A 17,423-nucleotide genomic window follows, 5' to 3' on the forward strand; every position below is an offset into this window, starting at 1 on the left:
ACTTCCTTTTGTTTGTTTTAAACCTGGCTGCCTAGTAATTTCATTTGGTGACCCCCTAGTTCTTGTGTTATGAGAAGGAATAAGTAACACTTCCTTATTTTCTTTCCCCACACCAGTCATGATTTTATAGATCTCTATCTTATCTCCCATTCGTCGTCTCTTTTCCAGGCTGAAAAGTCCCAGTCTTATTCATCTCTCCTCATATGGAAGCCGTTCCATGCCCCTAATCATTTCTGTTGCCTTTTTCTGAACTTCTTCCTTTTCCAATATATCTTTTTTTGAGATGGGGTGACCACATCTGCACACAGTATTCAAGATGTGGGCATACCCTGGATTTACAGAGAGGCAATATGATATTTTCTCTTTTATTATCTATCCCTTTCTTAATGATTCCCAACATCAGGCTGTGTTAAGGAAGGGAATGCAAACATCCTACTGCCAGGATATATAGGATAGGTGAACTTCCCCTGCGGTATGGTGTGTGTTCTGAGTGTGATAGTGCAAAAACAGAGAGAGAGCAGACAGAGACAGGAGATGGTTGGGGATCTGAGGAGAGATTTCTATATGGGGAGATGCTGAAAAGACCAGGGCAGTTTATGGTAGAGAGGCAAGAAGTGAGGGGCCAGTGAGGGATGAGCAGAGCTGGGGGGCTGGGGCTCTGCTGTTCAGAATCAGCCTGGCTCAGCGTTGAAGGAGAAAAGGAGCCAGGTCTGGTCTCAGTGCTGGAACTGGGGCTGCTCACTTGAAGCGGTTTCCATGATATCCGGGGTTTACAGTTTGGTTCAATGGCTCTCAGTACCTCCACTGTACACATTGTTCCAGCTCCCTCTGGGCCCTGCTCCACCACAGCCAGGCAGTGGTTTTGCCGCAAGAGGGCTCTAGTGATGCTCGGGGGGAGGCTGGTCTCTGTTAACTGCTTGGCTTGAGCTTCCTGGGTCAGAGGCTGTGGTGGCTGCATCTGAGCCCGGGCTGAGCCGCTGCTGCTCCCCAGCGGGGTCTGTGTGGGGAGCAACCTGCATTAACCCCACTCTGTGCCAGCCATGGGGGGACTTTCCCCGGTGGGTGGAACCAGCCCCTGGGGCAGCCCCGGGCTCTGCCGACACCAGCCCCTGAGCCGGAGCCTGCAGGTGAGGGGAGAGACCCGGGGGAAAGAGCTGGGGCCAGGCAGGAAAGTCACTCTGCACCAACGGCCCCTCCTCGCCGCAGCTCTGCTCCCGGGGGGGCGGGGGTCTGCGAGTCCCGGAGCTGCTGCCCTCCCTGACCCCCCCAGGTTCTGCCCCCCTGAGCGCCTGCAGGAGCCGAGCCAGCTCCGGGAGAGCGAACGGGCCGGGATCCGGCCAGGGACCGAGTCTCCCAGCCCGAGGGGAGCAGGGAGCAGACCCCAGTCCGTGCACTGGCTAAGTGTGCAGCTGTGCTCTGGGTGAACCGAAATGTAACATGCAGAGAGCAGTGAGTCTCCATGGGGTTAGGGGAGGGTGTGAGCAAGGAATGAGAATTGTAACCACCAGTGCCCGGCATAACCTCTGGGAGACTGGAGCAGCAGTGCTGGCTTGATGCCCTGCCTGGGACTGACTCCTGGCGCAGCCAGCACTTCTCGGAGCATAGCTAAGGTCCTGCAATCAACGCATCCCGGGTTGGCAGGATGGCTCTCTGCTTGAGGCACTGGCCTGGGACACCTGGGTTCTGTCCCTGGCTCTGCCACTGACTCCCTGTGTGACCTTGGGAAAGTTGCTTAGGCCTGGGCTACACTGGGGGGGCGGGGTTTGAACTAAGATACCAACTTCAGCTACGCTGTTCGCATAGCTGAAGTCGAAGTATCTTAGTTCAACTTACCTGGCCGTCCTCATGGCGGCGAGTCGACCGCGGCGGTTCCCCCGTCGACTCCGCTTACTCCTCCTGCCGAGGTGGAGTACAGGCATCGATTCGGGGATCGATTTATCGCGTCTAGATGGGTAGTGAAGACGTACCCTAAGTCTTGCTCCATGCCTCAGTTTCCCCCTCTGTAAAATGGGGATGTTAGTACTTCGTCTCATCGCTTGTATTTAGATAGTAAACTCTTTAGAGCCCAGGCTGTCTTGTCCTATGTGTCTGCACTGTGCAGCCATGGGGTGCTGATCTCCATGGGGGTCTCTAGCTGCTTCCATAATGCGCTCGATAACTGTACCCTTCTCTTCCCCAGAGCATCCTGCGTCCTTGGACATGGCTCTGGTTTCTACAGCTGTGTCTACACAGCCCATAGCACTGAGCCTTCCAGACTGGCTCGACAGATTCGGGCTAGCAGGGCTCACAAACGTAGCGGTATAGCCAGTGCTTTGAAGTTGTCCGGGGTGGGGGGTGAGGGTAGGCTTCAGAGCCTGAGCTCCAGCCCAAGCCACAACTCCAATGCACTGTCTACACAGCCATTTGAGCTTTGAGCAGGGGGTTGGACTAGATGACCTCCTGGGGTCCCTTCCAACCCTGATATTCTATGACTCTATGATTTCTAGAGCGGGACTCACGCTTGCCCAAGTTTCTCAATCCCCTACAGGTACAGAAAGTGGATTTACACCAGAAATGTGTCTGACCCACCAAACCCCCGTTGTGTGGCCATCTCTCCCAAAATAGCACTTCCCTACTTTGCAGGGGTGTTGTAAAGATTGTGGGGGGCTCAGATACTACAATAATGGGGCTATCTAAGTTATCTAACAGATTGATGTAGTGGAGATCTTCTACAAGACCCCTCCTGGCAAATGTTTTCTTTTCCATGAACACATCCCACTGTGTTCCGATTACATGCCCAGAATGGGCCAGGAGTCAAAACATGGGTTTTTAAATAAAATATCCTGCAAATCTACGACAAAACCTGATCTCGCCTGTTTTGGTGCCAATAACTAGGGTTTTCTGATGGCTAAACCTGATGTGATCTCCCAGCTGGGACAAGGGAAAGAGCTCCCAGCTCTTCAGAGATCCAAGGAAAGGCAGATCCCAAGAGGCACGCACGCAGGTGAGGAATCGCTTAAAGCGACAGAGACATGCCATTGGTGAGTGAAGGAAACAGCTGGGATTCCCATAAAGGCCCGTCTGAGCCCCCCTAGTTCTGCCCCATCTCACCCAGGCCATTTTGTCCCTGGCAGGTGTCGTATCCTCATGGCAGCCCTGGCTCATGGCTTCCTGGCTGACAACCAGCTGTAGCTCCCCCAGGGATGTGGCGGCAGAATTGGTCTTTTCCTCTTACTACGCTGGGGAAGGATTTGGGAGGACTCAACTCCTGATTTTTTCATCTCTGTTGCAGCTATTTTGGTTTGTTCCACACTTCTGAGGTTTCCTTCCCTCTCCCCCCGCCCCACACAGGGACTGGTTCCTGTCTGGATTCTTTCTCTATCCCAGCAAGTGAGGGGACGGTGGATGAGAGCCAGGAGAATTCTCAGCAGCAAGGTCCTGAACAAGTGGAACCACAGGGGACATCATCAAGAAGATCCGATGGGGACGTTTCCCAGAGTCCTGAGCATGGAGACACCTGTGACATCCAGCGCAGGCCAGAGAGGCCTCAGAGAAATGGCCAATCAACCCCACGTGGAGGGGGTCCGAAGGGACTCGGAGATGCAACGAAGACCCCTCCGGCACCGAACGCCTGCCCTGACTGTGGGAAAAGCTTCCACCGTAGCTCGGACATTGTCCAGCATCAGAGGACCCACACGGGTGAGTGACCCTACCACTGTGCCGAGTGCGGGAAGAGCTTCGGCTACAGCTCCTCCCTCATCAAACACCGGAGGACCCACACGGGCGAGCGACCCTACAAGTGTCCCAAGTGCGGGAAGGGCTTCAGCCAGAGCTCCAACCTGACAGAGCACCAGAAAACCCACAGCGCTGCCACACCTTACACGTGCCCCGACTGTGGGAAAGGCTTCAAGGTGAGGTCCAATTTCCTCCACCACCGGCGGGTGCAAACCGGGGAGCGGCCCTACCGGTGCACCGAGTGCGGGAAAGCCTTCGCCCAGAGCTCCGACCTCATGAAACACCAGCGGAGCCACACGGACGAGAGACCCTATCAATGCCCTGACTGCGAGAAGCGCTTCACCCGCAACACGTACCTGGTCCAGCATCGCCGGGCCCACACCAGCGAGCGCCCCTACCACTGCCCTGACTGCGGGAAGCGCTTCGTGGTCAGCTCGCACCTCCTTGCCCACCAGAGGGTGCACACAAGAGAGATGCCCTACCACTGTGCCCAGTGTGGGAAAGGGTTCAAGGTGCAGTCCAATCTCCTGCACCACCAGGGGATCCACACTGGGAACAAGCCTTTCAAATGCCCGGAGTGCGAGAAAAGCTTCAGCCGCAGCTCTGACCTGCTCATCCACCAGCGACTGCACACCGGGGAAAGGCCCTTCAAATGCACCGAGTGCAGGAAGGGCTTCAGCCGCAGATCGGACCTCGTGACGCACCACAGGATCCACACAGGCGAGAAGCCCTACACATGCCCCGAGTGCGGGAAGGGCTTCACGCAGAGGTCGCATCTGGGGGTTCACTGGAGAACCCACACCGGGGAGAGGCCCTGCCAGTGCGCGGACTGCAGGAGGAGCTTCAGTCAGAAATCGGCCCTGGCGAAACATCGGCGAGTGTACCTGGCAGAGAGGCACGATCCGCAGCCCTGACTGCGTGGGTGGGTGGATAATCGATGTTTTCAGAGTGGGGGCAGTTCTAAAAGAAATAAAAATATTTAAAAAAACTTGGTCCGGGCGAAACCAGATCTAAAATTTTTGGAGACTTAAAAATAAAGCCCATTGTGGACATGTTCCACCGCAGGGATTTGAAGCTGGGTCTTTCATGTCCTGGGTAAGTGTCCCACCCACTCTTTGCCTTGCTTTCTCCTTCGTTTTGTGAATAGCTGAAACTATTCGTGTCACATCTGTAAATAGTTTCAGGTATTTTTCACTGAATAAATTATTTGTCCCCAAAAAAATTTGCCCAGCTCTACACAGGACACGTTAGCCTCTGCAGAGCCAATTATTAACATTGCAATAGCACCCAAATTGACATAGATGCTCCATTGTGCTAGGCACGAAGAGAGTCAGCCCCTGGCCCAAAGAGCTCATGATCTAAATAAAACAGATACAGAGAGGACAGCCTATAAATCCTCATTGCATAGCTAAGACAAAGAGAGGATGTGACTTGACCAAGGTCATGCAGGAGACCAGTGGCAGGGATGGGAATAACACCCAGGTGCTCTGAGTTCCAGCCCAGTGCCCACCCCACTAGGCCAGTACTTCTTAACTAATATGCTGTGATTACAGCTGTGTGAAGAATGGGTTTTTTCAGTTTGCAAGCACAGTAGAACCTCAGAGTTAGGAACACCAGAGTTAGGAACTGACCGGTGATCCACACGCCTCATTTGGAACCGCAAGTACACAATCAAGCAGCAGCAGAGACCTAAATAAACAAATAAAGCAGGTACAGTACAGTAAGGCTGGTATGTCCGGCTATGGTTGGGTTAGATTTCCAAGTATGTGACAGATGGATGGAATGACCGGTTTTCCCCAGAGGCCTCCTTCAGTCTCCTGATCTCTGATAGCTCTCACCTGCCCCCTGACTCATCAGGTCTCTCACACCTTTACCGCCCACATGGCGTCTCTTAAGCCTGATGAGGGGTCCTCTCGATCCATGGCCCAGGACAGTCACTGTTGTTCCTTCCAGCTGTCACATACTTGGGAGTCAACCTTGACCATAGCTGGACATACCGGCTTCACCCGGAACACCTGGAAATGAAGATCTCTTCCTGTACTGCCTCTTCGTACACCTGTATTGGAACTGGTGTTTGCTCCAATTGAATACAGCTTTGCAGTCTGGGGGGGAGCGCAGCTTCACGACACAGAGCTGAATTGGGCCTCTCGTGTTCTCAGCGTACTCCTGCATATGAGAGAGAGGAGTCCCCTGATGAGTCATACAGGCCCCCACTCCCTCAAAGGCCAGCATCACCCTGTGTCCGGGTTGCCAACCTGAAAAGGTTGAGAAACACTGGTCTAGACCATGCTGCCACCATGATTGTATTCCAGGTCCCATTATAAGGCTTGTTTGAATTCCAGAGCATTAAAATAAACTACCCTGATTAGAAATGTTGACTTTTAGTTGAAAGTTTCTAACTCAAGAATGGTTTGTTGCCTCCACTTCCGACTTGCCACATGGTCGGCTCTCCCTGAAAACCTTAATTCCAGGCCTAATTGTGAGAAACCAGGCTGCAATTAAGCAAGTCGATGAGTAATTTTTGGGAGGTGTAGTCCAGAGGAAGGATGGGCTAGCATGATGATACTGAGACTGGGGCTTACAAGCCACAAGTGGCTCTTTAATGTGTTTCCGGCGACTCTTTGCAGCACATGATAGTAAAACACTGTGTGATTTAATTATTAACCGATCTAAGTTATTAACCAATCAGGACGCTTTTACAGTAGAACTTCAGAGCTCCGAACACCCCGGGGACAGAGGTTGGTTGTAACTCTGAACAAAATGTTATGGTGGTTCTTTCAAAAGTTTACAACTGAACATTGACTTGACAGCTTTGAAAATTTACTGTGCAAAAGAAAAATGCTGCTTTCCCTTTATTTTTTTAGTAGTTTACATTTAACACAGTACTGTACTGTATTTGCTTTATTTTTGTCTTTTCTCCACTGCTGCCTGATTGAGTACTTCTGGTTCCAAATGAGGTGTGTGGTTGACTGGTGAATCTGTAACTCTGGTGTTCGTAACTCTGAGTTCTACTGTACTATGTTATGAACCAATTAACTTATTAAACATGTACTATGTTATTATTATTTCAGTTATTATTATAATAACTTATAATAATAAGTTATTATTATTTCACTAGGAGGGTGGTGAAGCACTGGAATGAGTTACCTAGGGAGGTGGTGGAATCTCCTTCCTTAGAGGTTTTTAAGGCCCGGCTTGACAAAGCCCTAGGCTGGGATGATTTAGTGGGTGTTGGTCCTGCTTTGAGCAGGGGGTTGGACTAGATGACCTCCTGAGGTCTCTTCCAACCCTAATCTTCTATGATTCTATGATTAACCAGTCAGGATGCTTTTACTATGATCACGTGTTTCCTTGCTCATGAAGAGCGGTTGTAGGGCTGAATAAGCACGGTTTAAATAACGTTAAGATTTCTGTCACTACAACTGTAGTTGATAAAATAATAATGCTTGATCAGTCATTTTACTGTGAGAATTAGACAGATAGATAGATAGAAAACTAAATATTTCCCCTGTCATACTGTTTAAACCTGAGTATAAAGTACTATAGTAAATGAAACAATGAATTCACACTGCTGTGTCTCTTTTGAGTAATGCTGATCACTAATTTGGCTCCTGACTCACTGAGGTCTGAGTATCACTGAGCTAGCGGTTGGGGCACTGGACTGGGTCCCAAGATATCTGTGCTCATGTTTTGACTTTGTCATATTCTTCTTGTGTGACTTTAGGCAGGGAGTTCTCAAAGTCCCCTAAGGGAGACAGCAAGCTGAATTCCACTGGGAACTGAGGCCTATTGATTTCAATAGGAGTTAGGCACCTAAGTACAACAGAACCTCAGAGTTCCGAACACCTCGGGAACAGAGGTTGTTCGTAACTCTGAACAAAACGTTATGGTGGTTCTTTCAAAAGTTTACAGCTGCACAATGACTTAATACAGCTTTGAAACTTTACTATGCAGAAGGAAAATGCAACTTTTAACCATCTTAATTTAAACAAAACAAGTACAGAAACAGTTTCCTTATCTTGTCAAATCTTTTTGTTTAAACTTCCCTTTTTTTTTTAGTAGTTTACGTTTAACACGGCACTGTACTGTATTTGCTTTTTTGTTGTTTTTTGTCTCTGCTGCTGCCTGATTGTGTACTTCCGGCTCCAAATGGGGTGTGTGGTCGACTGCTCAGTCTGGAACTCTGGTGTTTGTAATTGTGAGGTTCTCCTGTACCTTTGAAGAGCTGGAACTCAGTTCCCAGCTCCTTTAATCTTCTTTGAATACATGGCATTTAGTTTCTATGGGTCTCAGTTCCCATCTATAAAACAGGGATGTTCCTTGTTCTTTTGTCTACTTAGATTGTAAGCTGCGTAGGGCAGGGACTATCTCTTGGTCTCTGTGTGTACAGCGCCTGGTGCAATGAGGCCTTGGTCTCAAGTGGTGCTACTGAAATATAAGTATAGTTTAGCCTGGATTCACTGATCCGCCCCCTGTAAGTATAGAAGCGAAATCCTCATGCTTTTACAAACTCAGCTACTACTGTGGCTAGATTCAGGTGTTTAGGTCTCACTGACTATGAGAATTAGCTTTGATTGATCTATTTATTTTTTAAATAAACAGAATAAGCAGCATATGCTGTGAGAGTGAGAGATTTCAGAGTGCTCCTCTTTATTGGGTGCGAAGTGACTTCCTGTTCCTTTTGCCCCTTTGCTGCAAGCGCAAAGAAATCGCATTGCACTGCGCAGGAATTTCCGCACTGGGTCAGACTCGTGGTCTATCGATTTCCGTCTGCATCAATGGCCAGATACTTCACGGGAAGGGGCACATGATTCAAAGCCTTAGGCCTTCTATACACACTCAGAAGTTGTACCGCTTTAGCTATACTGGTGCAGTTAAACCAGAACAACCTCCCTAGCCTGGAGGCAGCAATACTGATATACAAGTGCCTATGCTGTTATAGCTTATTCCCATATGAGAAGGGGAATAAGCTATACTGGAATAAGCACTTTTGTGCTGGTATAACTGCCTACACACTAGGGATTTTACCAATACAGTAAAACCTGAGTTACGAACACCTCGGGAATGGAGGTTGTTCGTAACTCTGAACAAAACGTTAGGGTTCTTTCAAAAGTTTACAACTGAACATTGACTTAATACAGCTTTGAAACTTTACTATGCAGAAGAAAAATGCTGCTTTCTCTTTTTATTTTAGTAGTTTACATTTAACACAGTACGGTCCTGTATTTGCTTTTTTTTGGTCTCTGACTGCGTACTTCCGGTTCCAAATGAGGTGTGTGGTTGACTGGTCAGTTCATAACTCTGGTGTTTGTAACTCTGAGGTTCTCCTGTATAACTATTTCAGTAAAAAAAAAAAAAAAATCACACCCCTATCTGAATTATTATACCAATACTAAATCAGAGTATAGACCTTACCTAAATAGATCACTTCATCCAGGCAGCCTGACTGTTGTTTCTTTAATCCAGTGGTCTCCAAACGGTGGGGTGCGCCCCACTAGGGGGGCACAGAGGAACATTCGGGAGGGCCCAGCAGGGCCCAGGCCAGTCCCCACGGGGGAGAGGGGCAGGAAGGGAACACCACTCAGCCCCGTTCTGCCTTCAGCCCCGACCCCAGCTGTAGTTCCAGCGTTGGCCCTGACCGTGGCTCTACTCCTGGCCACGGCTCCTGACCACTGTTCTGGCCTGGCTGCAGCTCAGTTACTGGGCCCAGCTCTTGACTGCAACTCCGAGGGGGGCGCAGACTGGGTAAGGTGGGGGCATGACCGAAAAAGTTTTAGGACTACTGCTTTAATCCATGCACAGTGCTTAGATCTCATGGTGATAAACTCTGTCAGTCCCTAATACAGCCAAACACAAACGCAGAGTAGTCCCATTAATGTCAATTGAGATTTCTCGCATTCTTAAACTTCAGTGTTTGTTGAATCGGGGCCTAGGTGCTTTTCACATTGTTTCATCTCGCAGACAATCTTAAAGGCAGGAGGAGAACTAAAATATTTAATAGGTTGCTTTGCTCTGGACACAATTTTTCATTACTGAAGCTGGCAAAGAAACTTGATAGTGGTTGGCTGCTGGAGTGCTAAGAACACTGCTGATCACGCTGACCAACATTGTACCATTGTTTCCTTGCACTCCTGGGTCTGTCTTTCTGTATCCATCTGTTGTCTCTTGTCTTAAACTGAGATTGTATACTCTTTGTTTCCTGTTCCGTGTTTGTACAGCACCTGGCACAAATGGCCCTTGACTGGGGCTCCTAGGCACTACAATAATACAAATAAATAATAGTAATTAGAAAAGAAAAAAGTGAAGAGTATAGTCTGTGATGGCCCAGTGCCATTTATTCATAGTTTTCAGTGACTGGAGCAAAGAAAGATACTGCGGTGTATGTGTAGTTCTTTCATCAGTGGGTGATTTCTGTGTCCACTGTACACTTAGGACAGATTCTGCTACACATATTCATATTGAATAGTATGTGGGAAACATAGGAATTGCCAGACTGGGTCAGTTCCAAGGTCCATCTAGCCCGGTATCCTGTCTCTGACTGTTCCAGAAGATGTCAGAGCTTTGCTATAGCAGATGTGGGATAATCTGCCCCCAGACAGATCTCATCCTGGCGTCTAATACGAGACTCCTTCTGCCCCACAACAGAAGATGTTTACAAGCAGGAATCAGGCTCACAGATTTTTAATTTTAAAATAAGTGGGATTGAGACATTGCCAGACTATGAAATTAAAGGAGCAAGTGGCGCTGAGCAATCTAATAATGGCTTAAAAACATCCAACTTGTATATTTTCCCAGTGGCTTTAAAATTGTTGTGGAATTAATCTGCCAGGAAAAATGTACTATCCACAGTCAATCTATCATCCTTAGGAATAGGCCAAACTCTGATACCCTTGCTGTGAATAGTATTTCACTCCCTGATTAATTAATGCCATTGATTTTGAAAAAAAAATTTTGAGATTGTTTACTCTAGAAAGTAGATGACCGTAAGGGGACATAATTGTCCTAACACCTAGGTGCCATATTCATAGACCAGGATCCTCTTGTACTAGTTGCTGTACAAGCATACAGTTAAATGCTGATCTTGAATCCAGGCCCACAGGGTTTTCGGGAAACAGCCCTGGGATGTTTCACCGGTGCTACTCAGACCTCAGAAATATATATATATTTCTCAAAGCAAATAAATTAATAACTTGGTGCAAGTTGCTAACTTAATTGGTTAATGACATAGTAAAAGCATCCAGATTGGTTAATAACTTAGATTGGTTAATAATTAAATCACACAGTGTTTTAATATTGTGTGCTGCAAAGAGCCAGAGGAGACATGTTACAGTTTTATCACTGTGCTACACCAACACACTGGAGTGCTAGGGATTGGGAACTCACAGACTGTGTGGGCCAGCTGCCAGGGTTCTATGACCCACTTCCTGATTGGCCACATAGTCTTGGCCCTGATTGCCTGGCGACTCTATATAAATTTCCTGTTTTGCTACTAGCCTTGTCTGTGTAACAGGCCATTGCCTTGCTAGTTGCTACTTGGCCTCACCTGACTCTGCCTCACTGTCTCACCCTTGCTGTGCCTTCTCCTTGGATTGGATCTCACCGTGATCAGACTTCTTGTATGAACTCTGATCAGGACTCCCTTTTGCCCTGCCTTACTCCCGGACATTACCCACAGAACAGAAAGACAGTCCCTGCCGTAAGGGTCTTAGAAACTTAGTATGAAACAAGAGACACCAGATGGGTATGGACACGGGCACCGAAATACAATTGTCCTGGGGGGTGCTCAACCCCCACTCCACCCCTTCCCCCAATGCCCCACGCCCACCCCACCTTTTCCTGCCCCTGCTCTGTCCTCGATCTGCCCCCACTCCATTCTTTTCTTCCCCCAATGCCTCACCCCACCTCTTCCCGTCCCTGCTCTGCTTCCGCCCCATCTCTTCCCGCACCCTCCCCTGAACACCCCCCATCCCGAGACACTATTGGTCAGCGTGATAGACAATGGTCTCTACAGTTCAGAAAAAGACCAAAACATGGTTGAGGTTTGAGGGTTTTTTTACATCCCAGCAAAGCAGAGTTTTGAGAAGGGATTTGAAAGTGGATAATGAGGTAGCAGTGCAGGAATTTCTGTTCTTCCTGTCTTGTAGCAAAGGAAGAAAGCGGGATCGCTTGACGATTACCTGTTCTGTTCATTCCCTCTGAAGCACCTGCCATTAGCCACTGTTAGAGGAAAGGATACTGGGCGAGATAGACCATTGGTCTGACCCAGTAGAGCCATTCTAATGAACAAGGGGACATGCAATGAAATGAAAAGGTGGGAAAATTCAAAACCAATAAGGAAATACTTTTTTGTGCCACCTGCAATTAGCCTGCGGAACTCATTGCTACAGGAAGTTGTTGAGGACAAGAACACAGCAGGATTTATATGGCGAACAAGAATATCCAGAACTGCTTCAATGAACAACACCACATTCTGTCAGGGATAGTAAACCTCATGCTTCAAGGTTTAACCCAATCTCTAAAGTGCTACTGCTGATGTAAATGACAACACAAGGGGAAAAGCCTCTGGTGTGAGTGAGGGAGTGGAGAATTCTGATTTGGGTTTTAAGTGTAAATGAGGACAACAAGGTCAAGACAGAGGAGAATTAGCCTCACAAGGGGCTGGCACCATTTAGCCTGAAAAGATAACAACAGTCTGCATCTTTACATTTATTTCAGTGGGACAGCAATTGGAGTAAACAAGAGCATAATCCAGCCATGGCTTTTCAGATGTTTTGTCTCACAAAAGGGTTGGGAAGGAGATTCTAAACACATTAAATAAACCATTAAAAGCCTAATTTAGTTAGGAAGGAAAGAAAGGCTCAGTGGTTTGGGTTGCCAGCCTTACATTTAGGTCATATGGGTTCAATTCACTCTTTGTCTACTGACTGAGGCTACGTCCACACTACAGACTTTTCAATGGCGCTGTGCCGCTATAAGATCTCCTGTGTTGAGTTCTCCTGTTGGCTAATTAAACCACCCTTAACGAGCAACGATAGCTCTGTCAGTGGGAGCGGACATAAAAAAAGGTGCCAGCCGCTTGTACTCACCCGGAGGTGCTCCGGGTCTTCGGTGGCACTTCAGTGGCAGGTCCTTCACTCGCTCCGGATCTTCGGTGGCACTGAAGGGCCCACCACCGAAATGCCATCGAAGACCCGCAGCGAGTGAAGGACCCGCCGCCGAAATGCCACTGAAGACCCGGAGCGCCGCCGGGTGAGTAAAAATTAAAAAGGCACCAAAAAATTAAAAAGGCGCCATTTGTGCTCAGTGGGAGAGCGGCCGCTGCCCTGCTCCCCCCCAGCTACGCTACTGGTTCAGGGGTTGTTTTTTCCCCACACCCTGGAGTGACAAAAGTTTTAGTCACAAAAATGCCAATGTAAACATAGCCTAAGTTCCAAAGCTTGTCTCTCACCAGCAGAAGTTGGCCCAGTAACAGATATTACCTCACCCCACCTTGTCTCGCTCATCATTGGAATTGGAAAAGGTTCAGAAAAGGGCAACAAAAATGATTAGGGATATGGAACAGCTTCCATATGAGGAGAGATTAATAAGACTGGGACTTTTCAGTTTGGAAAAGAGACAACTAAGGGTGATATGACTGAGGTCTATAAAATCATGACTGGTGTGGAGAAAGTAAATAAGGAAGTGTTATTTACTCCTCATAACACAGGAACTAGGGGTCACCAAATGACATTACTAGGCAGCAGGTTTAAAACAAATAATAGGAAGTACTTCTTCACACAAGGCACAGTCAACCTGTGGAACTCCTTGCTGGAGGATGTTGTGAAGGCCAAGACTATAACAGGGTTCAAAAAGAACTAGATAAGTTCATGGAGGGTAGGTCCATCAATGGCTATTTGCCAGGATGAACAGGGATAGAGTCCCTAGCCTCTGTTTGCCAGAAGCTGGGAATGGGATCACTGGATGATCACCTGTTCTGTTCATTCCCTCTGGGGCACCTGGCATTGGCCACTGTTGGAAGACAGGCTACTGGGCTAGATGGGCCCTTGGTCTGAGCCAGTATGGCCCTTATGTTTCTATCCCAGGTCACTTAGACTCTTTGTGCCTCGTTTCCCAGCTGTAGCATGGGGGTAGCCTGCGTCCCAGCACCGCTGGGAGGAGGATGCCGTGGCTCGGTGAAAGCCCGTGTGGCACTGGATCCCATGGTGCTGTGGGCTGCAGCTAGAGACACATCTGGAAAGAGCATGAGGTTCTGCCAGGGAGCGGAGGGGCTGGGGAAAGCGGAGTCTGTCTCGGCGGCCTCTAGAGGGCTCTGGTTCGGGGAGGGGAGGCTGCGCTCTGTGTTTCCACCGGCCCGGATACCGGGGTTTGGTTTCCGGAGCGAGACAGGGTGACTGGTAGTGGCGGCGGGCGCCAGCTCCATTGTGACCCGAGATCGCAGGCTGAGCCGCTGCTGCGGAGCGTCGGAAACCTGCATTAACCCCGCTCTGGGCCCAGCCGGGGGGACTTTCTGCGGTGGGTGGAACCAGCCCCTGGGCAGCCCCGGGCTCTGCCGACACCAGCCCCTGAGCCGGAGCCTGCAGGTGAGGGGGGAGAGACCCGGGGAAAGGGCTGGGGCCGGGGGGGAAAGTGACTCTGCACCAACGGCCCCTCCTCGCCCCAGCTCTGCTCCCGGGGCGGCGGGGGTCTGCGAGTCCCGGAGCTGCTGCCCTCCCTGACCCCCCCCCCCCCGGCTCTGCCCCCCTGAGCGCCTGCAGGAGCCGAGCCAGCGCCGGGAGAGCGACCGCCCCGGGCCGGGCCAGGGACCGAGTCTCCTAGCCCGACGGGAGGGGAGACGGGGCAGGAGGGAGATGCGGGGAGAGACTGGCAGGGGCAGCAGGAGCAATCAGTGGGGAGGGAGGTTATTATGGGCTCCCAAAGGGGCCCAGTGTTGCGCCCAGTCTCTGGGTGAAGAGTCTTGCCAGTGACGCATGGTTAGAGGATTCCCCTTTGGGGGGTTCCCCCAGGTCTCGAACCAGTGCTGGGGGTTCCCCACATCTCCCCAAACAAAGGGGGGTGGGGATGAGCCCAGAGCACCTCTGGGGACCAGGGTATTGCAGGGAGTCAGAGGCCACTGAGGAGGGAACAGCCGGTAGCACCCTAGGTAACATGTGGGGAGCCTGGGGTAACCGGGGCAGCAGGTTGTTGTGGGTGTAGGGGGATCCTGAGGCAGGCTAGGGTGGGCCTTGTAGGGATCTGGGGAGGGCTGTAGGGAAGCTGGGGCAGGCCCCCCCCCCCCATTTTACCCCTTCCTCCACCAGCCTTCCCAATTCTGTCCAGTCACCTTTCAGTCGCTACCCCACCTTCTGTCCCAATGGCCAGGTTATAGACCCTCCTATTCAGCCCCCTGCTTGTTATCACCCTCCCACAGGCTGCTGTTGGGTTCAGGGGGAGCAGAGAGCCCCCCTGGCTGCCTAACCCAGCACCATACAACACCCCCACACACACACATGCCTCTTCTGCAGGGGAGCAGGGATCCCTGCTGGGAGCAGGGCAGAACCGAACTGCCAGTCGTGAAAGTGTTACACTGGGAAGCCCCGGGAGCCAAACCTGCCCAGACCCATTTACTGCAGCGTTCCTGGGCAGATTCACTTTCTCATGAACAAGGTGAGGAGCAGAGAGAGGAAAAGCCAGTTCTGCCTGGTCCCTGCGCTGTTCTGCCTGTGCTCAAGGGGAATCCCACAAAACAGGCGGCTTCTTGGGTTCTGCTCTTTTCTAACACGTGGGTAAGAGACTCTGTTCCTGGCAGGGTTTAAAGTGTTTGGGTGGCTTTAGAGCTGATGGGAGAGGCCGGGTCTGCTAAAGTGACACAGGGGGCTCGTCTACACTTGAAGCGCTGCAGCGGCGCAGCTGCTCAGGGCGTCTGGTGAAGACACTCTAAGCTGATGGGAGAGAGCTGTCCCGTCAGCATAATAAAACCATCTCCACAAGAGGCAGTAGCTATGCCGGCAGGAAAAGCTCTCCCACACAGATAGCGCTGTCCACACCGGAGCTTAGAGCAGTGTAATTTACATTGTTCAAGGGACATGGCTTATTCACCCCCCCCCCCCCCCCCCCCCCGAGCGACATAAGTTACACCAACATAACCTGTCGTGTAGACAAGCCCTCAGCGTTTTCCCAGCAAGGCAGAGCCCATAGGTGCTGAAAGCCATTAAAACTGTAAACCCTTTAAATGATGGAAATGACTTCAAACGAAGCACCCCCAGCACCCCTAGTTTCAGCACCTATGGCAGAGCCTAGTGCAGTGGTGGTCAAACTACGGGCCACATCCGGCCCGCGGGACCGTCCTGCCCTACCCCTGAGCTCCCCCTGAGCTGTAAGCTCCTGCTGCTCTGAGCAGCATGGTAAGGCGGGGGGGGCGGGGGGGGGCGGTTGGATAAGGGACAGGGTGTTCCAGAGGCAGTCAGGGGACAGGGAGCGGTTGGATAGGGGGTGGGGTCCTGGGGAGCAGTTGGGGTGGGGGTGTGGATAGGGGTCAGGGCAGTCAGGGGACAGGAAGCAGGGGGCAGTTAGATAGGCATGGGAGTCCCAGGGGGCCTGTCAGGGGGCGGGGGTATAGATAAGGGTCGGGGAAATCAGGGGACAGGGAGCAGGGGGGTTGGATAGGGGATGGGGTCTCGGGGGGCGTTTAGGGGCGGGGGGTCCCGGGAGGGGGCGGTCAGGGGACAAGGAATGGGTGGGGGGGTTGGATGGGTCGGAGGTTCTGAGGGGGACAGTCAGGGAGTGGGAAGTGGGAGGGGGCAGGTAGGGGGCCGCGGCCAGGCTGTTTGGGGAGGCATAGCCTTCCCTACCCGGCCCTTCATACAGTTTCGCAACCCCGATGTAGCCCTCGGGCCAAAAAGTTTGCCCACCCCGGCCTAGTGTCTGTTTGCAAGGAAAAAGCATAGGGGGCGAAGTGGACTCAAGTGCCTTCTGAAACCTCCCCAGTCGCCCTTCTCAGCCTGACCGGCTGCAGCATAATGGCCCAGTTTCGCTCCAGATCCTCCCAGCCCTCCTGGGGCATGGAGCAAGTTCTGTTCAGCTCAGTGGGGGTATTTTTAGCTTGCTGCTGGAGGAGGAAAAGGACAGTAAATGCACCAGGGGAAGGAAGGGAGGAAAGGGCATGACAAGTCTGCTGCGACTTGTGTGACTCCGGGTCTGAGTTTTGGGAATGGGCCTGTTGGGGAGGGTGTAGACATTAACCTGTCAAAGGAATAAACCCTGGAATACCTGGGACTCAGCCCTTTCCTCTATATGGCAGGGAGCTCTCAGGGTACATCCACACTTAAATACTACAGTGACACCGCTGCAGCTCCACCGCTGTAGGGCTTCCGTGTAGATGCTCACTACAGCAATGGGAGGGGTTCTCCCGTCACTGTAGCTAATCCACATCCATGGACCTGACGCTGTCTAGGTTAGGTTAGCTTGGCTTCACTACATCTCTCAAGGGTGTGTATTTTTCACACCTCTGACCAACATAGTTAGACCAATGTAAGTTTTCAGTGTAGACCAGCCCTGAGGGTCCCAAACACGGGACTGGTCAGCAGCTACGGAGCTGGGGCGGCCAAAGAGAGGAAAGTGCAGGGTGAGGCAGCGTGGTGTTGGCTGATTTGCATGGGAGGTGGGTCTGCAATGAACAGGGACAAAGGGCCGCTGTCTAGGCCCGAGCGAAAGGACCGGCTCTGTCCATGCAA

At 50.9% G+C, this 17,423-nt stretch overlaps 1 protein-coding gene across 1 annotated transcript in view; it reads left to right on the top strand.

The window, feature by feature from the left end:
• The window catches only part of LOC114022212 (zinc finger protein 184), a 68,834-nt gene that overhangs the window by 44,903 nt on the left and 6,508 nt on the right, over positions 1–17,423 (top strand). The window contains 3 exon segments of the mRNA XM_027833293.3: positions 2,899–2,983; positions 3,331–4,621; positions 14,105–14,294. Of these exon segments, the coding sequence (XP_027689094.3) occupies positions 2,899–2,983; positions 3,331–4,621; positions 14,105–14,294 (1,566 nt within the window).

This window comes from Chelonia mydas, chromosome 14 (genome assembly GCF_015237465.2).
Source record: "Chelonia mydas isolate rCheMyd1 chromosome 14, rCheMyd1.pri.v2, whole genome shotgun sequence".
Lineage (NCBI taxonomy): Eukaryota > Metazoa > Chordata > Testudines > Cheloniidae > Chelonia > Chelonia mydas.